At 44.7% G+C, this 26,029-nt stretch overlaps 1 protein-coding gene across 1 annotated transcript in view; it reads right to left on the minus strand.

The window, feature by feature from the left end:
* The window catches only part of LOC124042881 (potassium voltage-gated channel subfamily H member 7-like), a 102,293-nt gene extending 77,522 nt beyond the window's left edge, over positions 1-24,771 (minus strand). The window contains exons 1-2 of the mRNA XM_046361015.1: positions 24,409-24,771; positions 23,597-23,827 (exon numbers count right to left, since the gene is read on the minus strand). Of these exons, the coding sequence (XP_046216971.1) occupies positions 23,597-23,827; positions 24,409-24,484 (307 nt within the window). The 5' untranslated portion in view covers positions 24,485-24,771. The remainder of the gene's footprint in view (positions 1-23,596; positions 23,828-24,408) is intronic.
* Positions 24,772-26,029: the final 1,258 nt, after the last annotated feature.

Below are 26,029 nucleotides of genomic sequence, written 5' to 3' on the forward strand. Positions count from 1 at the left end.
GTGCATGGCGATCCGGATGGAGACGATGGAACTCCTGCAGCAACGAAGGGTCCAAAATATCCTCCACCGGCACCCAGCATCTCTCATCCGGACCGTACCCCTCTCACTCCACGAGGTACTGAAGGCCCCTGGTCCGATGCCTCGAGTCCAGGATGGCTCGAACAGCATATGCCGGGGCCCCCTCGATGTCCAGAGGGGGCGGAGGAACCTCCCGCACCTCAGACTCCTGGAGTGGACCAGCCACCACCGGCCTGAGGAGAGACACATGGAACGAGGGATTAATACGGTAATCTGGGGGAAGCTTTAACCTGTAGCATACCTCGTTCAGTCTCCACAGGACTTTGAATGGCCCCACAAACCGCGGGCCCAGCTTCCGGCAGGGCAGACGGAGGGGCAGGTTTCGGGTCGAGAGCCTCGCTGCGGTGACGGTCGGCACTCGCCTTTTTCCGCCTCACGGACCGTTTTAGGCGTCCCAGGCCTCCTCCCAGCACTTAAACCATTCGTCCACTGCAGGAGCTTCATCTGGCTCTGATGCCAATGTGCCAGAACCGGCTGATACCCCAGTACGCACTGGAAAGAAGAGAGGTTAGTGGAGGAGTGGCGGAGTGAGTTTTGGGACATCTCTGCCCAGGGGATGAACGCCTACCACTCCCCCGGCCGGTCCTGACAATATGACCGCAGAAACCTACCCGCATCCTGGTTTACTCTCTCCACCTGCCCGTTACTTGTGGGCCCAATAGATCAATCGGTTGCGGACAGCAGACGGAACGTACAGGGGCCCAGCTGGACATTGGGGGGGGGAGTGGGCTCTGTGCATAACGCCCGCTCAATGTCCGCGTCCAGCTCCCACACCACCAGGCAAGAGGCTGGAAGTATGGGAGTGTGATCCATGGACCGCTCCTCTGTGTCATAAATCCGGGACAGTGCGTCTGCCTTAGCGTTCTGGGAACCTGGTCTGTAGGACCGAGTGAAAACGTGTAAAAAAACATGGCACACCTTGCCTGGCGAGGGTTCAGTCTCCTCGCCTCCCGGATATACTCCAGATTGCGGTGGTCAGTCCAGATGAGAAAAGGGTGTTTAGCCCCCTCAAGCCAATGTCTCCATGCCTTCAGAGCCTTGACAACTGCCAACAGCTCTCGGTCCCCCACATCATAGTTTTTCTCCGCCGGGCTAAGCTTCTTTGAAACGAAAGCACATGGGCGGAGCTTTGGTGGTGTGCCTGAGCGCTGAGAGAGCACGGCTCCTATGCCAGCCTCGGACTCGTCCACCTCCACTATGAACACCAAAGAGGAATCCGGATGAGCCAGCACGGGAGCCGAGGTAAACAGAGCCTTCAGGTGACCAAACGCCCTGTCTGCCTCAGCCGGCCACTGCAGCCGCACCGGTTCTCCCTTCAGCAGTGAGGTAATGGGAGCTGCTATCTGACCAAAACCCAGGATAAACCTCCGGCGGTCGTTGGCAAACCCTAGAAACCGCTGCACTTCCTTTACCGTGGTGGGAATCGGGCAATTACGCACGGCTGAAATGCGGTCTCTCTCCATCTCCACCCCTGAAGTATAAATGTGGTACCCTAGGAAGGAGACGGACTGTTGGAAGAACAGACATTTCTCAGCCTTGACGTACAGGTCATGCTCCAACAGTCGACCAAGCACCCTGCACACCAGGGACACATGCTCGTGCAGGTCCTGTAAAATCTCATCAACAAAGGCCTGGATGGCTGATGGAGCTTTCATCAACCCGTACGGCATGACGAGGTACTCATAGTGCCCTGAGGTGGTACTAAATGCCGTCTTCCACTCGTCCCCCTCGCACGAGGTTGTAAGCGCCAGCACCAGGTTGTAAGCACTCCTGAGATCCAATTTTGTGAAGAAGCGCACCCCGTGCATTGACTCAATCACACTGGCGATGAGAGGCAGCGGGTAGCTATACCTCACTGTGATCTGATTGATACCCTGATAGTCAATACACGGCACAGACCCCCATCCTTCTTCTTCACAAAAAATAAACTCAAGGAGGCAGCTGGAGTGGAGGGCCGAATGTATCCCTGCCCCAGTGATTCGGAGACATATCTTTCCATAGCTGCCGTCTCCTTCTGTGACAGAGGATACACGTGACTCCTGGGAAGTGCTGCGTTTACCAGGAGATTTATCGCGAGAGCCAAATCGGTATATTCCGAGGGGATGCGCATGGTGGAGACCTGGTCTGGACTTTCCACCATAGTCGCACTGATGGAAACCCCCACACACCTCCCTGCGCACTCTCGTGACCACCCCTTGAGAGCCCTCTGTTGCCACGAAATAGTGGGGTTATGACAGGCCAACCAGGGTAGGCCCAGCACCACGGGAAATGCAGAAGAATCAAAAAGGAAGAGACTGATTCTCTCTTTGTGACCTTCCTGCGTAACCATGTCTAGTGGAGCGGTGGCAACCATAATCAGCCCTAAGAATTTGTTCTTAACTGACTTGCCTAGTTAAATAAAGGTTAAAAAAATATCCACAGGAACAAGGGGGATCCTTAAACTACGGGCAAATGAACGATCAATAAAATTCCCAGCTGCGCCTGAATCTAGGAGCGCCTTATGCTGGGAATGCGGGGAAAACTCAGGAAATTAAATAAACACATACATGTGAGCAACGGGGCCCTGGGTGAGCCTGGTGCCGACTCACCTGGGGTGACACGATAGTGCCCTGCCTGCTGCCTTGACTCCCTGAGGAACCCCCCCAGCACCGACCAGCAGTGTTGCCCTCTGCGGCCACAGATGGTGCAGGGAATGGCCCCTCCTCCGGTCGCCCTAAGTGCTGCATCCACGGGTAGTCAGCAGGTTATCCAGCCGAATGGACAGGTTCACCAGCTGGTCCAATGTGAGGGTGGTGTCTCGCAGGCCAACTCCCAACGGACGTCCTCGTGCAGACTGCACCGGTAGTGATCGATCAGGGCCCTGTCGTTCCATACTGCGCTGGCCGGCCAGGGTCCGGAAGTCCAATGCAAAATCCTGCACGCTCCTTGTCCCCTGCCTCAGGTGGAACAGTTGTTCACCGGTGGGTGAACTCAGGTGAACTCCGCGGTGGGTGAACTCTGCGTAATGGTCCAACGCCGTGTCACCTTCACTCCATACGGCTTTGCCTGAGAGGCAGGAGACTAGGGCGGACACAATCTCACTTCACGAATGAGCCGGGTGGACGGTCGCCAGGTAGAGCTCCAGCTGTAGTAGGAACCCCTGGCATCCGGCAGCCGTCCCATCATACTCCCTCGGGAGCGCGAGCGGAATCCCCCTGGGACCGGGTGAAGGAGAGGTGGACAGTGGGGTCGGCGGTAGTGGGGCTGGTGGAGGTGCTGGAAATCCTCCTCCTCTCTCCCAACTATCACATCGTCTGCATCATGTGATCCGTGGTGGTGCCCAGACCTTGCAACATGGTCGCGTGCTGCTGGACGCTCTCCTCTACTGCCATAGGGAGGGCGTCTGCTCCTGCTGGCTCCAATGGGTTGGTGAGTGATTCTGTAATGGGGTCCTGTGTGAAGCTGGTGTAGAGAGTCAGGCGCAGGACAGCAGAAATGATTCATCAACGTACTTTACTCAAAATACAAAAATACAAGGCAAATATACGAGCCCACAAATAACAGATTTACAAAGAACAATCACTCACAAACAAACATGGGGAACAGAGGGTTAAATAATAAACAGGTAATTAGGTGAGTGAATCCAGGTGTGTAAGACTAAGACAAAACAAATGGAAAATGAAAAGTGGATCGGCGGTGGCTAGAAGGCCGGTGACGTCGACGGCTGAACACCGCCCGAACAAGGAGAGGGACCGACTTCGTTGGAAGTCGTGACAAAGAATCCATTACCGACATCTCATCTGGGTACTGAATTGCACCTAATTCCCTAAATAATGTGCTACTTTTGACCAGAGCCCTATAATAATCCCTCCTTCACAAGAGTCAGGGCCCTGGTCAAAGCATTGCACTATATAGGGAATAGTTTAAAGTTTTAATGTTACGTGCACAAATACAGTGAAATACCTTTCTTGCAAGCACCAAACCCAACAATGCATTTAGCTATATCAATGTACTACTCAAAATAATGTAGGGTAGAACAAAAACATAAAATTAAGAAATAAGAAGAAGAAGCAAGCACCTCCCTCCGTATAGCTATGTGATTGAGGGTGGTACTGTTCCCGTACCAAGCAGTGACGCAGCCAAAAGTTCTCAGTAGTGCAGCTGTAGAACCTTTTGAGGATTTCAGGGCCCATGCCAAACCTTTTCAACTTCCTCAGGGGGAAGAGAAGCTGTTGCGCCTTCTTCACGACTGTGCGCATGTGGACAATTTTAAGTCCTTAGTGATTTGGACTCTGAACAGGGAGTACAGGAGGGGACTAAGCACACACTCCTTTGGGACCCCCGTGTTGAGGGTCAGCATGACGGAAGTGATGTTGCCTACCATCACCACCTGGGGTCGGCCCATCAGGAAGTTCAGTAGCCAGTTGCAGAGGGAGGTGTTCAATCCGGTGGAATATTGTGCAATTCAGTGGAGGCTGCTGATGGGAGGACAGCTCGTAATAATGGCTAGAATGCAGCGAATATAATGGCATCAAACACATGGAAACCATACTGTATGTGTGATGTTGATAGAGTTCCACCTGTTCTGCTCCAGCCATTACCATGTGCCCATCAGGCTGGATGGTGCCACCAACCTCCTGTGATGTCATTTCATTTCAGACAGGGGTTGACTTTCTCCAGGCAGAATGGAGAAGAATAACAACTGACCACAAGCCAGTAAATGTGTGTTTTACGGAAACTGAATCAGTTAGGCTACAATACAATGTAGTATATGCAAAACATTGAATGCAACATTTAATTCAAGTTTAATAGTCTCAGCACTAAATCAGCATTACATTAGGTGATAGTTACTAATATTTTGTGCATGGCTGTGATTGTTTAAATCTTTGAAATGTCACACAAACCGCTAACAGCGCTCAGAATATCCTTACCAGAACTTAATCAGTCAAGAGAGTGTTAACAGATTGCTAATTATTTCAGCGCTACTGGAGACACTACAACAAAACAACAATGATTTGCAAGTCTGAATGCTTCACATGCATGCTGTAGCTGAGCCATGCTGTAATAATAGAGGAGGAAAAGGTTGACAACACCATCAAGACCTTTTAAAGGGGCGCTGAACTCCATGATTTGGCCTCGTTCTTCGACTTAGTCTCAAAGAAATGCAGCAGCCATGACTGAAACCAAACGAGAGTTGTCTCGGGGGGGGGTTAATGTGTGTGTGTTCGCACGTGGCAAGCGTTTGTACATTCCTTCTGCCAGCCAACAGTACACAACCCAAGAAAAACTGTTACGGTACTATTCATTCCGTAACACTTTGGACAATACATATTTTTTTTACAAAGATTATCATATGCACACTTTATAGTACATTTATATCACTAGAATAAACATTTCTGACTCGATCCACATAGGCTGTTTTCGAGAGATTGACTGTGCTCTTCCAGTTACCTCAAAACTCAACTGAATTCTACTGTGTTTAGTTATAACGCATATGCTAAAGCTGCACTGTTACCTAATTACCACCAACAAAAATGATGATACAGGAACATTTTGAGTTGGTTCCTTGGGGTCCTCCAATCTATTTAGAGCCAGTACAATGTGAGGAGGAGCATCCCGGGGCCTTGGCAGGGCATAAATGTTAGGAAAATGTTATTACTTGCTTCAAAGGACACCAAACACGCTTATCAGAATGGCATCGTAAACAAAAATACATACTGAAATGTTAAGGATCCTTCCATATAGACAAGTATACACTATTATATTCATTTGTACGGCCATATAATTGGAATAGGAGGCATTCCTTATCAAAACATGTTTTTGTTCATAAGTTCACATTGTTGTTAGAGAATGGAAGGCCAGGACGTTGAGAGGGTGGTCTCCTGGTGCCTATATGCATGGTTTAAAAATGTATCCAGCCCTGTTTCAAGCTTGTATTTCACATGCACAAGTACCTGAAATTCCTTTCTTGCAAGCTCGAAACCCAACAATACAGGAATCCATATCAATTCAGTCCTAAAAACAACATAAAGTGGAACAAAAACAAACAAGAAAATAAATAAATAAGTAAGTTATATACAGGGTCAGATCCAATACCATATTTACAATGTGCAGGGATACTGGAGTGGTAGAGGTAGATATGCACTGTCACTGATGATGCAGAGTTATCTGGCTGCTAAATCTATCCACTCATTAGATTATGTTCAACTCATAATTTACCCTCCCTAATCTCCGAGGACCATAACCCTATATCCTCCACTACAAATATAATGCTATCAGCGTTACCACTGAAGTGTAAAAAGCAGGTTCAGATTCATTCAATGTCATTCACAGTAGACATAAATAAATCCTTTCCTCAGTGGGACTCCATTTGTCCCGAAAGTCTCGCTGCCCTCATAAAACAAGCCACATATCCACTGCCCTTCTAGGAAGAACACCTGATGTGCAATAATAAGCAATAAAAAAATGCCCATCCTTCCATATGCAAATGTCTCTGTCTCCCTCTGTCTACCAGCCAGGCTCACAAAGAACACACATTGCGCGTTCACAGGAGGCGTCTCGGAGCTGGATCTCACACCACGCTGCCAGTCGCATTCATTAGCAGTAGCTGTCTGTCTGACTAAATATATCAATCTTTTGTTGGACTGCCTTCATATGTCAGGCTTCAATAGGATGCCTCCGTGCATCAGCAGCCCCCCATGGAACAACCCTTCTGGAACAACATTTTATTTCCTAAACTGTGAATTACATGAATCTTTTTATTGGATAGCTGACACTTATCCACAGCATCTGACGGCCAGGGTATTCAGCTTCAGGTAGCTACTGTAGGTAAGGCAATCATTGTAATTGTGGTGAATTAGTAATAAGTAAAAGCAAAAATCCAGTGTATAAGCCTCACTCCCCTCCTCTGATATCATACTGTTCATTGTCAGCGCTTTAAGATTCTCATTACAAAGGAAGATGCCAAAGGGAAAATTTGCAGGTATTAAACATTCATCGCTTTTAGTTAACAGCATTTATGATTACCCGCAATTACATGACGACAACAACACCTATTCATCTTCATCTTTCTCAGCAATACATTATTCAGTGTATACACGGATCTTGTGTCTGTCAGTTGGCATACATTAATGTTGCACATTGCGTCACATTTGAAATCTGCGCAAAGAAACTAGCTACTGTGTGTGAGTACAGAATATGCTGCAGGAGAGAGGAGACCCATGCGGACCCAAGAGGGGGCCAGAATGGCAAATTCAGCGGAAATATGTTTGGGAATTGATTTACGAGATGGGAAAAAAATACCTGGCTAAAAGGGTGAGCTATGGGGTTCCCTCCTCATCCTGTCACCCGCTGAAAGTCAGGTGGATAATAATGATTTCCACTGGGGGAAAATAAAGTAAATAAGGCCAATCATTTCCTACTTTCGGTCAGGAAACTATTCACACCTTTTCATAGTCATTAGGAAGGCAGACAGACTCTGGTGTGTTGATTAAATAGCGAATTCTCCAGTTAATTCCCGCTGCCAGTACACCGATCAAATCAGACTACATGAATTATTGTGGATAGTGGCCAGGATATAGAGTAGTATGTATGTGTGCCTCTCGGGTTGGTGGTAAATCCCTCTAAAAAGTACAGGAACATTTGGCTTACGGTTTGAGAGGTGTTATTCAGTGCTATACATATTCCTAAATAATTGTGTCATTAGGTGTGTACACGGTTATATTCACTAGCCACTAAATGGAAGAGAATGGACTGAAACCCAGAGCATATCGGACTGCTTCTCTCTACCATATCACCAGATTCCTGCTGAATCCGGATCATTACACCTGATCATTACTCCAGATCATCGCAGCTAGCTAGCTGCAAACGAGTGGCTACTGTTAGCTAATGCCTCTGTCCCGAAGCAATCACCAGCTAGCCTTGAGCTAGGCCCATGTACCAGCTAATTCTAGGGCTACAATACCTGCTTTGCCAATTGGCCTGGACCCTTTACTGTCGACACGGTGCCCCGCCGATCCATCACGACTGGACTGCCAATGTGATCGCCCGATGTGGTCTCAACAGGCTATTCTGTTACGATGTCGCCGAAAAACCAGCTACTAGCCCCGGCCCGCTAGCTTTTCAGAACGCTGTGTCCCCTGCTTGCCTAGCGTTGTAGTGACTACCGAACAGCACCCTGACTCACCTGTTGCTGCTCTTCTGACCCTATGATCACTCGGCTACACAGTTGATGCCCCCTGGACTGTTTCAATAACACGGTACCTAATTGTGTTTACCTGTCGGCCCCAGCCTCGAACTCAGGTCCTGCATGTACCTAACTGACCCGCCCTGCCCATTCACCACCATTTTTCCGTTGCTGTCTTAGCTCTCCTGATCAACACCGGTGATTGCTTTAGGCCTCTCTAATGTCAATATGCTTTGTCTACTGCTGCCTTGGCTAGTTTTCACTGTTTTACTTCGCTGTAGAGCCCGCTCAACATGCCCCTTTCGTCCCACCCCACACACATGCGGAGACCTCACCCGGCTTAACTTGTCCCTCCGGCGACGAAACCTCTCTCATCGTCACCCAACACCTAGGTTAACCTCCACTCCTATTCCCTAGGCGCTATCATTTGTTGACTTCTGTAACCACAAAAGCCTCGGTTTCATGCATGTTTAACATCAGAAGCCTTCTCCCTAAGTTTGTTTTATTCACTGCTTTAGCACACTCTGCCAACCCTGATGGCTTAGCCGTGTCTGAATCCTGCCCCCCATTTATCTTCAGAGTTTGTACTGTTAGGTGACCTACACTGGGATATGCTTAACACCACAGCCGTCCTACAATCTAAGCTAGATGCCCTCAATCTCACACAAATTATCATGGAACCCACCAGGTACAACCCTCAATCAGTAAACACGGGCACCCTCATAGATATAATCCTGACCAACCTGCCCTCTAAATGCACCTCCGCTGTCTTCAACCAGGATCTCAGCGATCACTACCTCATTGCCTGCGTCTGTAATGGGTCCGTGGTCAAACAACCACCACTCATCACTGTCATACGCTCCCTAAAGCACTTCAGCGAGCAGGCCTTTCTAAGCGACCTGGCCCAGGTATCCTGGAACGATATTGACCTCATTCCAATGACCTCATTCGCCCCCACGATATGCAACTTTTCAGGGAAGTTCGGAACAAATATAAACAGGCAGTTAGGAAAGATAAAGCTAACTTTTTCAAACAGAAATTTGAATCCTGTTGTGCAAACTCCAAAACGTTCTGGAACACTGTAAAGTCCATGGAGAATAAGAGCCCACTCCTCCCTTTTCAAAGGGGGTGACACTCCAGACCCAAACTGTTACAGACCTAAATCTATCTTACCCTGCCTTTCTATAGTCTTCGAAAGCCAAGTTAACAAACAGATCACTGACCATTTCGAATCCCACCTTACCTTCTCTCTATGCAATCTGGTTTCGAAGCTGGTCACGAGTGCACCTCAGCCACGCTTAAAGTCCTGAATGATATCATAACCGCCATCGATAAAAGACAATACTGTGCAGCCGTATTTATCGACCTGGCAAAGGCTTTTGACTCTGTCAATCACTGCATTCTTATCGGCAGACTCAACAGCATTGGTTTCTAAAATGACTGCCTCGCCTGGTTCACCAACTACTTCTCTGATAGAGTACAGTGTGTCAAATCGAAGGGCCTGTTGTTCGGACTTCTGGCAGTCTCTATGGGGGTGCCACAGGGTTTAATTATCGGGCAGACTCTTTTCTCTGTATACATGAATGATTTCGCTCTTGCTGCTGGTGATTCTCTAATCCACCTCTACACAGACGACACCATTCTGTATACGTCTGTCCCATCTTTCGACATTGTGTTAACAAACTTCCAGAGGAGCTTCAATGCAATACAACACTCCTTCTGTGGCCTCCAACTGTGCTTAAATGCAAACAAAACTAAATGCATGCTCTTCAACTGATCGCTGCCTGCACCCACCCGCACGTCTAGCATCACTACTCTGGACGGTTCTGACATAGAATATGTGGACAACTACAAATACCTAGGTGTCTGGTTAGACTGTAAACTCTCCTTTCAGACTCACATTAATTTTAAGCATCTCTAATCCAAAACTAAATCTAGAATCAGCTTCCTATTTTGCAAACAAAGCCTCCTTCACTCATGTTGCCAAACACACCCTCGTAAAACTGACTATCCTACCGATCCTTGACTTCGGCGATGTCATTTACAAAATATCCTCCAACACTCTACTCAGCAAATTGGATGTAGTCTATCACAGTGCCATCCACTTTGTCACCAAAGCCCCATATACTACCCACCACTGCGACCTGTATGCTCTCGTTGGCTGGCCCTCACTTCATATTCATCGCCAAAACAACTGGCTCCAGGTCATCTATAAGTCTTTGCTAGGTAAAGCCCCGCCTTATCTCAGTTCACTGGTCACCATAGCAGCACCCAGCCATAGCACGTGCTCCAGTAGGTATATTTCACTGGTCACCCCCAAAGCCAACTCCTCCTTTGGCCACCTTTCCTTCTGGTTCTCTGCTGCCAATGACTGGAACGAATTGCAAAAATCACTTAAGCTGGAGTCTTATATCTCCCTCACTAACTTTAAGCATCAGCTGTCAGAGCAGCTTACCGATCATTGCACCTGTACATAACCCATCTGTAAATAGCCCACCCAAATACTTCATCCCCATGTTGTTATTACTTTTTTCTCCTTTGCACCCCAGTATCTCGACTTGCACATTCATCTTCTGCACATCTATCACTCCAGTGTTCAATTGCAAAATTGTAATTATTTCGCCACTATGGCCTATTTATTTGCCTTACCTCCCTAATCTTACTACATTTGCACACACTGTATATATACTTTTCTATTGTGTTATTGGCTGTATGTTTGTTTATTCCATGTGTAACTCTGTGTTGTTTGTGTCGCACTTCTTTGCTCTATCGAGGCCAGGTCACAGTTGTAAATGAGAACTTGTTCTCAACTGGCCTACCTAAAGGTGAAATAAAACAATTTAATTAAAAAAAACAAGGAGGGACTAAGTGAACTTGTCGAATAAAGAAACTGTGGTTTTCCTTTTCCATTGTGAAACGTTTTGCTATTGTGTGCACTACTGAATATGACCGAGTTACCACCTCTGAGTTGTAGATCATTCACAGGTAGGTTGGGTCATTGAAACTGGCAGGTCCAGGATAATACAAAGTGTTGATAGTGTACATTAGTGTCTCTACCAGTGATTGGATGTCTATCAATTCCAGTCGGAGGGTTCAAGTTTCCCTTCAAGTGTCACTCTACGAGATCTAGGATCGCCCTCACCGCCTAAGGTGCTCTCTCAGCACCCCAACATGATCCTCGTCTTCAGACCCCACACTCACAGATAGTCAAATTGAGATTTCCATCTCTTTACCTTGGTCCTATTGGATGTCAGATACCAGGCCACAGAGGAATGCAAATCTTAGTGATGCCGTGACCTTTCAGGATAATGTATCCATCATGGAAAAAGCTTTTATCAAGCTGACTATGAATGCATAAGTTCAGCGGGCAAAGCAATTGTGTAATTAAGAGGATGTACTTTGTAATTGAAAGATTTGACAGTCTTATCATTTCTAATTTCCCCAATAGTCAGCAAAGGGACAAGTTGAGAAGGGATATCACGGCTTCATTTTCTTTATATTCATCTTGTTGACAATAATAAGTGAAGTTTAAATTGATAGAGGCTAGAACTATCTGAATTACATAACCATTTTATCTCTGCTGTTGAAAACAAAATGTTAGTCAAAAAGAAATGTGAGATAATGTCTCGATGCTTTTTATAGTGGAGATCAAGTTTATAAAGTGCCTGGCTCGGCTGATGAGACAGTGGATTGCGCAGTCAGATGGAACAGATTAAATAGGTATTTTAACTAGATGATATTTCCACCATCAATAATTCAAAACATATATGCTAATTGAGCCATTATTGCCAAAGTTCTGCCGCTGTGTGGTGGTGCTCCTCGTCTTTTATTTCATTCATTAATTTGACCTTTATTTTACCAGGGAGTCATACTGAGACCAAGGTCTCTTTTACAGATGAGCCCTGAATTACATAAATGACAGAAAATACAAAATGCAAGCAGAAAGTCACGGTCATAAAAATCATTTAAAAAACGCATTCTTCAGTAAAAAGATCTTCAATCAGCTTTGTAAATTGGCATAGAGGCACCAAAACATTACATTTAAGAACATTTTGAAGATTGTTCCACAAAGAAGGTGCAAGAAAATGAAAGATAGAGACCTAGAGAAAAAGGAATTTCCAGAGTTAGCCATCCCTGAGACCGGGTGTGGTAACTCAAATGTCTAAAGTTTAGTAATGATGTTAGATACAGTCTGACTTTTTGCAAAAGAGCTTTCTTTATAAATGAAAAAAATAACAATGTATCAACCTATGTGACATCCAAGAGGGCCAACCATCTTTCTGATAGAGAATGATAGAGAATGATAGAGAATGATAGAGAATGCAGTGATGAGTACTTGGTCGCCCGTAACAAAGCGGGGTGCACTATGATAAACTGCATTTAACAGATTTAATGAAGTGGCAGCTACGTTCATATAGATGATGTCGTCAAAGTCTAGGACTGATAGGAACGTCGACCGAATAATCTGCTTTCTACTATTTAGCGAGAGGCAGGACCTATTTCTATAGAAGAAGACCATTTTTATTCTCAGCTTCTCTGCTAACTCATCAATATACTTAAAAAAACAGTTTTCATCTATTCAGATGCCCTGATACTTCGAAGCAGGGACACGGTCAATATGGACACCATCCAAAGTACATAAGGTTAAATCATCAGAATTATTTTTATGCGCTCTAGAGAACAACATATGCTTAGTTTTACCTGCGTTCAATACTCATTTCAGGTAAATAAAGTTTTTCTGCAATACAATGAAGGCAGACTAGTTCAGATAGAGCCTTGTCAACTGTGGGGGCAATAGCATATAAAACAGCATCATCGGCATACAAGTGCATGTTGCAAGTCTTTACAGACAAGTCAATATTTTGTATGTAAACAGTCAAGAATACAGATGACCTGGCCTCCACAATCACCCCACCTCAACCCAATTGAGATGGTTTTGGATGAGTTGGAGCGCAGAGTGAAGGAAAAGCAGTCAAAAAAGTGCCCAGCATATGTGGGAACTCCTTCAAGACTGTTGGAAAATAATTACAGGTGAAGCTGATTGAGAGAATGCCAAGCATATGCAAAGCTGTCATCAAGGCAAAAAAGTGGCTACAGTGAAGAATATATATATATATATATATATATATATATATATATATATATATATATATATATATGTATGTTTTCACCTTTATTTAACTAGGCAAGTCAGTTAAGAACAAATTCTTATTTTCAATGACAGCCTAGGAACAGTGGGTTAACTGCCTGTTCAGGGGCAGAACGACAGATTTGTACCTTGTCAGGTCGGGGATTTGAACTTGCAACCTTCCGGTTACATGATTCCATATGTGTTATTTCATAGTTTTGATGTCTTCACTATTATTCTACTATGTATAAAATATTACAAATAAAGAAAAACCCTTGAATGAGTAGGTATGTCCTAACCTATGACTGGTACTGTATATGGCCCCTCCTCCCTATTTTTGTAACCTGTCACATCTAAATACATTATAATAATTTCCTTCAATGTCTTTATCAGAGATATAACCATTTAACCACGTTTCTGAGAGAGCCATGATGTCAGTACACGAGTCCTGTACCCAAATGTCAATTGTGTCCATTCTTTTTATCATACTTCACACATTTAGGTGCATTAGGCCAAGCCTCCTACAATATTTAAAGTCAGAGGGGGTATTTAGCTCATTCCCATAAGACCTAACAGGCATAGGGTCATCTGCAGCTACTTGTTCAGTGAGCTGAGACTTTGCCAAGGTCCCTGGCCAACCACGTGAGAGCAGAGCAGACTGAGCATTTGACAGACATCCCTCAAGTCGCTGGATGCAGGGGCTGGGGTGGGAACTGGGAGAGCAGAGCAGACCACCCGGATGAAGCTCCATCCAAAGGAGTGGAGCTTCTGCAGGGGACCGGTGGGGCTGCCAATACCCTGTTCTGGGTGTGGACAGGAAACCTTGGTGTGGCTCCTATTGCAGAGTTGGGGCTGCCATTGGGGATAAGAGTGTTCCAGCCTTGTACTGAGAATGGGAGTAGGGAGAGTAACCAAAACTAGCCTAGGAGGGAGGCTGTGGGGTGAATTGAAGGGGGTGGAACGCAGTATGGCAAACTCTCAGTATATGTAGGCTGACGATGTGAATGATACATGGGCTGGGTCTGGTTGAGCTGTGCTGAGGCGGGCCTGGTATGGTTGAGCTGTGCTGAGGCGGGCCTGTTCTGGTTGAGCTGTGCTGAGGCTGGCCTGTTCTGTTGAGCTGTGCTGAGGCTGGCCTGTTCTGTTGAGCTGTGCTGAAGCTGGCCTGTTCTGTTGAGCTGTGCTGAGGTGGGCCGGGTGTGGTGAAGCTGTGCTGAGGCGGGTCTGTTCTGGTTGAGCTGTGCTGAGGAGGGCCTGTTCTGTTGAGCTGTGCTGAGGCGGGCCTGTTCTGGTTGAGCTGTGCTGAGGCAGCCTGGTCCTGTAGATTTGTGCTGAGGCAGGCCGGGACTAGTTGAGCTGTTCTGGGCGGGCCTGTTCTGGTAGAGCTGTACTGAGGTGGGCCGGGTGTGGTAAATCTGTGATGAGGCAAGCCTGGTCTGGTAGAGCTCTGGTGTGATGGGCTGTGTCTGGTAGAGCTGTGTTGAGGCGGGCCTGGTCTGGTAGAGCTGTGCCGAGGCAAGCCTGGTCTAGTAGTATGAGAGGGAGGTTGTAGGGGGAATTGAAGAGGGTGGTGTGGAGGGCAGTGTGGAGGGTAGTGTGGCCGGTGATGTTCCTAACTCTGCATATGGCCTCTTTGACTGCGTCTCCTGGGGAGAAGAGGTGGAGGGTGGTGTGGGGGACAGTGTTGCTGGCTGTTCTCCATTCTGTATGGCATCACCGGATCCAGGTCTAAAGGATGTCTGATTTGTCTCAGGGAGTTGGTGGCTGGTCTGTGTCTTCTGTGGGTGAGGTGGACTGGCCACCCAGAGCAGAATCCTTTAACGTCCTTGCGAAAGATGGGAACAGGTGTGCATTGTCATAAAGACAGTCTAGGCTGAGGGTGGGATGGTGGACCAGGTGTACGTTGGGCCATAGCACACATTCCTAACAGAGGCTGGCATTTACCTTCTGGAGGATGGCAGGATGGAAATCTTTCATCTGGAGCGGGGATATATTACAATCTCCGCAAGGGGGAAGATGGCCCTCTCTATCAGTCCCCTGGGTGTTGCCACCCTCTCTTGTTGGGCACGCATGTCATTGGTCCCTGTGTCAATGATGATATGGCTGGGGGAGCCAAGCTGGGCCACAGTCAAGAGCTCCAAAGCTCTCTCTCTAATTAACTCTATTGGAGTCCATCATTAATATAATGTCTGGTTTCTCATCAGGTCTGTGGAGGACGGCAGGAGTGATGGGAGTAATTACAAATGAGATGGGGATGGAGGAGGTCAACTGGGTTGGTGCATTGGTTGGTTGGGTTGGTTGGTGGATTCCGATTCAGCTTTTGGCTTGGTTCTAGGTTTTTGTGGGACTTTGTAGAGTGTATGGTGGTGGCTGGGAAATTCCTGCCTTAGCTCATGTAGCTCCTTCTGCAGGTCCTGCATGTAGCTGGTGTTGACTGTACTGGACAGTTCCTCTCTAAGTCTGCCCACTTCCATCCTGAGAGTCGGGTTGTCCTCAACATTCTTCACTGCACACTGCAGTTCCCGGATCTCCTCCCTATGCTGACGCACCAGGCTGATCTCCTCTAATAGATGCTGTGGTACTGCAGGTGTCACGTGTGAGAGGCATACTCGGGGCTGTGTCTGCTGCAGGCAAGGGATGGAGAGGGACCCTAGGGACTACATACTGGGGCACAGATGGAGTGGAGCATGTTGTAGGTAGTGACAGTGAAGAGGTTTTAAGTTCAGCAACAAGACGTTTTATTTGGTCGAATTAGGGGACAAATTGATCTAGACTGGCCTCTGAACCTTGAACATCACAGTGCCGTTATAATAAATATTAATGTTATATTTGGCGGTGGAATCAATGTAGAGTTGTTTATTGTTCTGTTTTCTGACATTTTAAGTTCATTATTGGTATTTTGGAGAGCTGTGTGCCAAGCATTAGGATCATCTGTGTACTGGTGAACAGAAGGTCTCCTTCTATTTTCTTCCCTCTGAGTTCCTCTGAGACTCTGGGGATTCTCTTAGAAAATCATTTTTTTCATTTTTTTCTTTCATGACCCACTTGTAACATTTTTGTGTAGAAATTACAAGATTATGTTATAATACTGTTGTTTTATGCATCGAAGGGTTGTTTTATGAAACAGAATCGGGTTCTTAGAACTCTATTGTGTCTGTGTGAACTGAGAGGAGCTTCTTAGATTTAACTCTAGCAACTGATTGATAATGGTCTTGTTGTCTCTCGGAGCCAGCATTCCAGAGAATGAGTTGGTGTTTGTGTACTGGGAGGTACCAGGGTGGAGGTGACTTGAGTATGGATAATGATGAGGGAAACCTTGTTTTGGGGTCCAGACTGTGGTTTCCACACAATGAGAACAGTCTTTACAGCAGATACGGTGTCTGTTGTGAATTATTAATTTATTTAATGCGATTCCTAATCTTGTGACCAATTCCACACATCTGTTGTTTGTCATGTGGACTAAGGGGTGTATCTTTTCTATAAAAGATCTTTGTATCCTTTCTGTCGGGGCTCTCAACCCAACAGTCACCATGTTGGTTCAACTGGCCATCGTTATTACTCTATCCCTTCCATATTAATACATTTTGAACAAAAGTAATATCCTGATTGGTGATTGACCTTGTCTCTCCTCATTATTGATTAGAATGTCCATGACCCATTTTCAGGACACGTGATGGCAAGGCCTCTGAAACAATGCTTGGAGAATGAGTCAATCTTCATCCCCCTTGTGACCTCTTTAAACAATGCACTAAGGTCTAGAATGATGTGCTTGTGCCTCTTGATGATAGCACTTATTTAAATAACGCACCTATAGAGATAAATGCACTGTTTAAACAATGCACTTGTATGAATAATACAAATAAAGATGTTAAATGTGTTTTTCAATGAAAAACACGTAACACATAAATGAAGATACCCTCTCCATGTTTAGGATCTTCCCACCTCATTTTCAAGTGTTCTTTTGCTTGTTTGTTTGCTCGTCTGAATGCTTGTTTTCTTATCAAGGCCTGAAATGTCCTCCAGAATTCCCTCAGAAATCCTTACTCTTTCGCCCTGTGTTGGTTTTGTGTTTGTTTGTCTATGTCCTAACTCTTCTTGTTGTCTTTGTTGGGTTTATAGTCCACCCCGTTACCATTCCTTCCTTGCGTTGCCTGACGATTCAGCAGATGACCTTTGCAAGAACCAAGCCGATCAATCTCTCAAAACTATTTCCACAAAAGAAAAGCGTCTTCCAATTCCTCTCGATGTGCAGCACACAGCAATCAACAGCAAAAAACTAAACTGTTCACGTACAATAAAATCATTTGACAAACAGTTGACATTTAAGGAGGAGCTCTTCTTATGTGCTGTTGCTCATGGAAGTGGTCAACAAAACGCCAGGCAGCCTTGAAGTATATCTCTGTAAAGAAGCATTTTTATGAGCAAGAAAAGTCTGAAAGCGTCCAGAAGAGTGACATTAGGACAGTGTTATATGTAGAACTTCATGTCCATCTCTTAAATAATTTATCTTTAGTGCTCCCACTAGATAGGGTGTTTATGCTACGTTATAATGAAAACAAAATGGATGCAGGCGTACACGTTTTGTCATTTTGTTCAGCAGACTCTTCTTAAGGTTAAATTGACATGGTAGCTTGTCCAATGAGGGAGAAGCATTCTCATATTACATATTTTTAACACTGATCTTCAAAAACAAAAATGTTATGAATCACAACATTAAGACATAGAAACAACCGTTCTAGATGGTGTAAGCTATGCGTGACACTCTCCATGGTTATCTTGCTAATACACTGTGACGTGGTTGTTACATGGCTGTGTTGCTGAGGCCATACACAACTGCACTGACGCATAGCCAATTAAGAGGGGAAAATGTAAGGGGAGGGGAGGTTAAGGCGTGCTAAACTTTTGTTTAGAGTCTCTTGGCCATGTGGCCATATCTCGCCTCAGTGAGACTGCTCCAAGCTAGTCATCGTAGCTTACTTTAATCTTTCATCAGTGTCTTCCAATACTCTGGAAGCTAGATAGCTGATATTTGTTATCCAGTGGGCTGGAATGGCTAATCAGCTGGCAAAAGCTCATTGGAAGCTAAAACAGATGATTTGGTGACCATTGGATTGGATTCAACAATGTCCCCTTGAGATAGAGATAGGAATTCATATGTGGATATGTAGGGTGACTAGGCAAGGATTTTGTCCTTGATATGCTGTCCAATACTCCATCTGCCACAAATTTAGTGTTGATCAGCTTTTTGTCAGATGACAATTACATCAAGCCGGTCTAGAACAGGATTTATATCTTTGGAGAATAAACCAAGGTTGATTTATTGAAGAAATCTACCACAAAATGAATTCTATGTTTTTTTTTTTACATTCTATTTTCAATCTCCATTTCTAGTTTGTTCTCACAGAGAAGTCTTTATGTAGTTGCCTGGAGATGCTAATACAACAGACTGGAGGAAGCTGCACTACTGTTACCTGATCTCAAATTAAAACCTGATCTGTTTTCATTTCATGTTTTAATCATTACTCTGATAGACTGGCTTCCATCTGCTAAACGCCTGACTCTGACGAGGGGAAAACACTCAATGCATTTTGAGACATACTGGGAGAAACCAAAGAGGCAAAGATCAATAAAAAATGCATGCGCCTCCTTTTGACCGCAGCCATCCTGGTCTCCTGCAGCAGCCATCCTGGTCTCCTGCAGCAGCCATCCTGGTCTCCTGCAGCAGCCATCCTGGTCTCCTGCAGCAGCCATCCTGGTCTCCTGCAGCAGCCGAATGTGGTTGTGGAGGATGTGGAGTCTGACCAAATCATGGGCTGGTGCCACCAACTGTAAAAGTTAGTGGCAGCAAGGATACCAAGGGGAAATGTTAATCTGGAGCCCTGAAATAGTCATTAACACTTAGGTTAGGTGTTGATTCAGGGGAACACATATGCCAAGAACTCATTTGCACGATAGGCTAAGTCGTTAGCTTGGCTTTTATAACGTATAAGGCTTAAGCAGACAGGCAGACAGAAACCAAAAGAAGCACAGTGACAGCAGTGTCTAAGTAGGGTGTGTAGGGTCAGGATGTGGGCTGATGTGGATAAAATGCCGGTGGCGAATTCTTGTCCCAGTCCGTCCCTGGGGGGGGGAGACGTCCCTTTAGCTCCTCAAAGGGGAGTCTCCTTTGAAATCAGGCACCCACACACGTACCTCAGCAGCACGGCTAGCTAAGCTGGGACTGTTCCCATTATCCATTTAACTCCACCACACTGCTCAGTGTCAGCTTCCCTTTGTTCACACTCATTCAGTTACTAAGTATTATTACACCCCTCGGGAATAGGATCGTTTTTGCAAAGCCGCCGCAAAGGAAGGCATTTACCTTATTGATTAGGAATCTTCAATGAGAGCGAAGACATTGTGATTGTGGATGTATCTCCTCTCACAATCATTTACTATTCAACACCTAGATAATAGAACCAATTGCCCCATGGCGAAGTTTTTGGCCATGTACCTCACTGTGGTCTTCATTGTCCTTCTGCCTTCATTTCTAAGCACAAACATAAGCAGCTGAACTGTTCTGCTTCCTTCAGGTCAAAGAGCTGGAGATGTGTGGCTGATGACGATGTCACTGGGCTTTCTTAACCACTTGACGGTGCATTTCAAGATCCGCCACAGTGGGACCATGACAGTAGGACAACCAAAAGAGATGCTTACAAACGTGACTATTCCCATCCACAGTTTTATCTTAACAATTCTGCATGCCTATGATTCATTTGATAGTGCTTCCCGTTAGACAGTAAGGGTGAGTAAGAGCGAGGGAGAGAGCACCTGAGGTCTAACACCACCGAGTTGTGAGTCATGTGATTTAATATTGATTAGACACACACATCCTCTATTTCCTCTGCCGGGACCTACCGCCTATTCATCCTTATGCTCAACTATTTTTGTATGCTGTCAACACTGTCTCGCCCCTTCTTGTGTCTAATGTAATTTACACGAGGTGAAATGGGATAAGCTTTTACAAAATGACCCACTCAAAAAAATACCATTGGTTTGCAGGGGTTCAGATAGCTCAGAATGGGGTCAAACAAGGAGACGCCAAACACAGCCACTTTACAGTCCATCAGCTTTCATTCATAGGAAGTGAACTTGTGTCGATAGGGCCATTGCTCTCAAGGATGTCATGACGCTTGCAATATGCGTTCCCATCTACAGGAGCCTGTGGATTGTGTCCTTCCATAGCGCAATAATGCATTGACACTGTAAACTGCTCACTCCTGTTCACAGCAGTGCCATCCTCGACATGTTTATTCATGAGCTCCGCGGCTCACTCTCGACTCCTCAGAGGAGCATTGAGAGTCATGTCTCGAGGCACAGGAGGGAGGGCGGGAGAGCAAGTGTAATGATTCCATTTGAATGTGTCTTATGCCTTTTACTCTGCTCCCATTCCTTATTAACCATGATCGACACGTTGAGTTGATACAGAACTGCACAGCGACTGAAGTGCCTTTAAAACCCAGCTCTCCGCAGTGGTACATTTTCAAAGAGCCCCCCTGGAGTATTTTGTGTAATTATCTTTCTCCAGGATTCAAAAAATACATTTTCAACTTACTAGAGGAGCATCTGGCGCTGATTTTCACATTATTAGCAGAAATCTGCCTAGGCTGATGACTGCTGCTTCAGGAAGATAAAAAATGGAACTATCTGGATCTTCCTGTACATTTCCAGTCCGTTTAGGGAGCTGCAAAGCGCCAAGGCAAGTGTTTCATTATGTACACAGTATAGTTAACCACATAAGAGAAGAAAATGAAATTCACATTTTAGTCATTTAGCAGATGCTCTTATCCAGAGCGACTTACAGTAGCAATTAGGGTTAAGTGCCTTGCTCAAGGGCACATCGATAATTTATTCACCTAGACGGCTCGGGGATTGGAACCAGCAATTTTTTGTTTACTGGCCCAACACTCAACTGCTAGACTACCTGCCGTGAGCCAAGGCACAAACAAAATTCAACCTGACTTCCTGTCGTCATATACTATACCCCGAAAAGGGGTGCGACATCACAATGACTTGGAGGGGGTATTATACTGGCCAAAAAGCACTCTGCCTGAAGATGATATTAGTGGCATTACATGTGTAGATGTGTCATTGAGCATCAACTTCATTTTAATTCACTGTGACTTCACAGAGGGCGGCAGTACTGCTGCCTGCACTGAAAACAGTTCATATCATGTCTAGGGTTTAGCTAAAAAAGCACTCCACCCATGTGGAACACAGTGGCCCAAGGAAATGGAAGCCAAAGAGGACTCAAGGTCCTCACGAGAACGGTCAAACAGGGCTAGAAGAGGAAAACAACATCTGCTTTTGGAGTGAAAAATGAGATGTATTTTGGTTTTGTTTTGCCAGAGGAGTCAAGGACCTGGAACATATGACGGAATAACAATGGCTCATAGACATACTGTACAGTTACGGCAGCTCCTTGTCCTTGTATTTGTGTGGTAATGAGTAAGGCCCAGAGTTTTTTCAGGTCAGTTCATGTGGTCAGGAAAAAACATAGAATTAGGAAATAGAATAGTAATTTAATAGGATCTCTGTGGGAAAAACTCTGAACCGACAGTTAAATCCAATTCACCTGTGAAGCTGGTGTGCATTCCAAATGCCACACTTTTGGAAATATAGTGCATACATTTTGTGCACTGTGTAGGGAATAGGGTACTATTTGGAAACAGCACTGGTCTGTGACATGTTTACAGTTCCAGTCTGATGATGGTACATTGAGTACTAAATTAATTGTTTTGTTCATACTCTCATAGCTTTCTTTTTAAGGATTGTGGCTGGGCTTGGCTGTCTCTCCACTGTTGAGAGATTTTGCGGGATGGCATTCACATACTGCAGACATTCATTGATTTATTTTCACTGTGAAACAAGACTGTGCATTGAATCGCTATGAGCTATTTGTATCCTCATTAAAATAGTCTAGAACAGCCTTGGAGACTGGAAGGTGAGTCGAAGCAAACTGTGCGCTAGACCAGAGGGAACTGAGACAGCATTTTCCATTCCTCTGTCAGAAATAACACACTACTCCCTATTGTGTCATGGCAGCTGACCAAGCCCTGTTAACCTTGTCAGTGTCAAGATTCACTCTCTCTCTGCTTGCGTGTATCTTGGTCACAACTAGGACTAAGATAAAGTAAACTACCATTTTACCCCTGCCATACATAAAACACATCTGAAATTGATATGATCTGCTGGTTCATACTGCTAGATGCTGAATGTCACTTTAATACCTCTCATATGCCATGGTCTTAATACAATGTCATGTTCGGGCTTCTGGTATTGTCTGCCAAGCCACTGATTACACCTCCATTATGCAATGGCAAATGTTTGTTTTTTTATCAAGCCAGAGATCATTGTCATAGGTTAGCTTGCTTCCTCGCTTAGAGTATAATAACATTCCCTGGAACTCTCTCGTGACATCGTGCCTCATAACCAGAACGATGATATCAGTTATGGATTAAGACAGGAATTGTAATTGATGGTAGCTACCTATAATATTTTCCAGACATAGCATATTCCAGTAAATGCAAGGGAAGATCCACATCATACATGGGTCGGAAATGTTTTTCCACAATTTGTTATGGATAGATTTTTTAGTCCTTTCCTGTAGATGTTGTTTTCCAAGAAAGAAAATACCCAAAACCCTTGAATTGGCTTGTGGATCATTATAATTATCTTGTCATAGACAAAATACTCACATAACAGCCACAGTTTACTGCACAGTAGTCCACTGTACAGAAGATCAGAAAAGTAGTATCTACACCAACAGCGACGTTTTTTATAACACAGGTCAATGGAGACAAACACTTGATGGAAAGAAAGGCTCTCATTACCTCTTGTTGTCAAGTGCCCTGTCAAGACTGGGTCACCTCATCTCTACTGTGTTCACTGACTGTGTCTCTAATAGCATAGCGCCACATTTAAGAGCTCAGCTAACCAAAACAAGGCAGCATCCCAAATGGCAGCCTATTTCCTATATGGTGCACTAGAATCCACAGGTCTCTGGTTAAAAGTACAACAGTAGTGCACTACATAGAGAATAGTATGCCATTTGGGACACATTTGAAATGATTAAGGGGGCTGTCTTGTGGTGGGACTGTAGTTTATGGTTTCTCAGAGGCAGCCTGTCGCACCTAGTGCATACCACCACCTCTCCTGTCTGTCGCTGGCCTGGTTCACTGACTCACCATCTTTGCGGTGATATGTGATTTCCACCTTGCGCTCCTCTGAGCCCATCAGAGCCTGGGCCACCTGGCTGATGGCATGTGTGTCAGTGTGCTCGCCGTGGAGGAAGTCACAGGTGCACGGCTTCTGCATGACATCCGGTCTGGAATAGCCGGTCATCTCACAGAAGCCGTCATTACAGTAGATGATCGCACAGTTCTGTACCCGGGCATTGGCTATAACAAATTTCCTATCTGTAAGAAAACAAAAACGATACACAATGCTATCAAACCAATCTTTATGTACAGTAGTCTCGAGGTAATACATTACAATTTGAGAGTTTTTGAACATTGCTGTATTTGTAAACTGAAGACAGTCCAATCCTTGATTGTAATTATTACAATAGTGATATATATTTTTAAATAATTTTTTAGACTTTTTGAAACAACTCTTGATTCCTGAGTAAAACTATTGACTTGAAGCATACAGGAGCATAGGAGAATAAAAAATAAAATAATAATTGATTGGACTAATATATTTATTTTCTAGACACCCAAAGGGGGAGGCTCAACTCATCCACCACTAATGATACTAAATAGATAGTAAATAGATAGTAATAGATCATGACGATATAGTAAAGCTCAACAAAGTACATTATTGACACTGATTTGTCACTAACAAATTGATTTCAATTAACAAACCCCATTCTCAATTGGACAAGTTAGAACTGTTTTTAAAACGTAACTTAATTTCCAAACAGACATATACACGACTGCCACAATGCCAAGAATAACGCTTTAGATTAAAATGATGATACTTGGGATGGTATACTTACTCTGTCCTTCGAATTTCCGTATTATTATTCCAAGAAATGTATTTTGTGGCGCAACGTGACCTCTCCGAACAGGCATGATTATTCCGTGGTGTTGTATAAAAGCGCTTTCGCAATGAGACCTGAAGTTACTGTTGTAGCTTCCTCTTCTTTATCTATCCTTTGTCACAAATCATAGCCTACTCGACGCAGACGCACTTTCCACTTTAAATGACCTTTCCCAAATTCACAAGAATACGCTTTAGCCTGCATGCATACAGGAGCATTTGAATGACTCCTTACCGATACGCACGGAATCGGGGAGGATTGCCTGGGTCAGATGTAGTTTGTAAACCATTTCTAGTTGAAGATGGATGCGATCTTGATGTTCTCTGTGGTGATGTGGTGGACGACTAGAGGACAGGGGCTGATATGCCAGGGGAGTGACGTTACCCCTAGGGGCTTAGTGCACAGCGCTGCCACCTCGGGTAAGGTTCATTCTTTGTGCTGAGAAAGCATACATCAGTCAAGCAATCTCGAAAACCTGTACAGTAGGTCCTCTTCAGTGCGCATGTAATACGTGCTCAACGAGTTGCATCTTTGAGTTGGAGCCACGTGTTTTTTTTTTATAATTTACGTACAATATAGCATCCATGGACAGAATATTCATGAAAAAAAAAGCTTTGAGTTCATAGTACAAATAAAGTACAAAGTACACGATGAATGAAGTATGTACTTTATCCATCGCATTTGTTATGTCATTAATATACATCTTGAGCGTTATCATTTCAAAATGATAACATGAAAGCGTTCTGTAACAAAGTGTGAGTAGCCTACTTACTGTATGCTGTAGCCTAGTAATAGCGCACGAGGACTTGTCCATGGTGCTGAAGTTTCAGCGAGGACACATGGGCGCAATTGAGACCTCTTGATTTCCTATCAAATATTGTTTAGCATTGATTATATAGCCTATTGACCGTTTTTAATTGATTGTATAGTTCTACCTTGTTGTGTAGCAAAACATAGTTTAAATTGATTCAGTAGGTGTTGCATTCCAATTTATGTGAAACCCATACCTGTCTAATACACAGCTCAGATAATCTCCGTAAAGACATGCAAATGTGTGCAGAATGAAAAGCCCTTCATACTGTCCTGCAACATTTGTCCATGTATTTCAGTATAGGAGCTCATCGCCTATCTGCTCCATTAAGAAAACGGGTTGAATGAAGGCATGACTGACAAACACAGCCATGTGTATAATAGAGAGCCTTAGCATGTGTTCTGCACGTGTCCGCTTCTCTTCTCATTTCACTGTCAGCTATTACAAAGTCTTACATAATATTTTGTCTTCCAGCATTCTTTTTTTTCCAGCACTGCTATTTTAATCTGTCTGATATTTATATCAGCACCATTGAACTGCAAGCAAATATACAACAGAATAAATATATACTCTAATCTCAATTTAGCCATATTTTGGCATCTGGCGATACATACACTATATGTGCAAAAGTATGTGGACACCCCTTAAAATGAGTGGATTCACTATTTCAGCCACACCTGCTTCATTCAGCAACCTCCTTACACAACGTTTTGCCATCTGTTTCAGGGCCACATGTGCTGATGTTACAACAACCCTAACACACAA

Source organism: Oncorhynchus gorbuscha, linkage group LG09, assembly GCF_021184085.1.
Source record: "Oncorhynchus gorbuscha isolate QuinsamMale2020 ecotype Even-year linkage group LG09, OgorEven_v1.0, whole genome shotgun sequence".
Taxonomy (NCBI): Eukaryota; Metazoa; Chordata; class Actinopteri; order Salmoniformes; family Salmonidae; genus Oncorhynchus; species Oncorhynchus gorbuscha.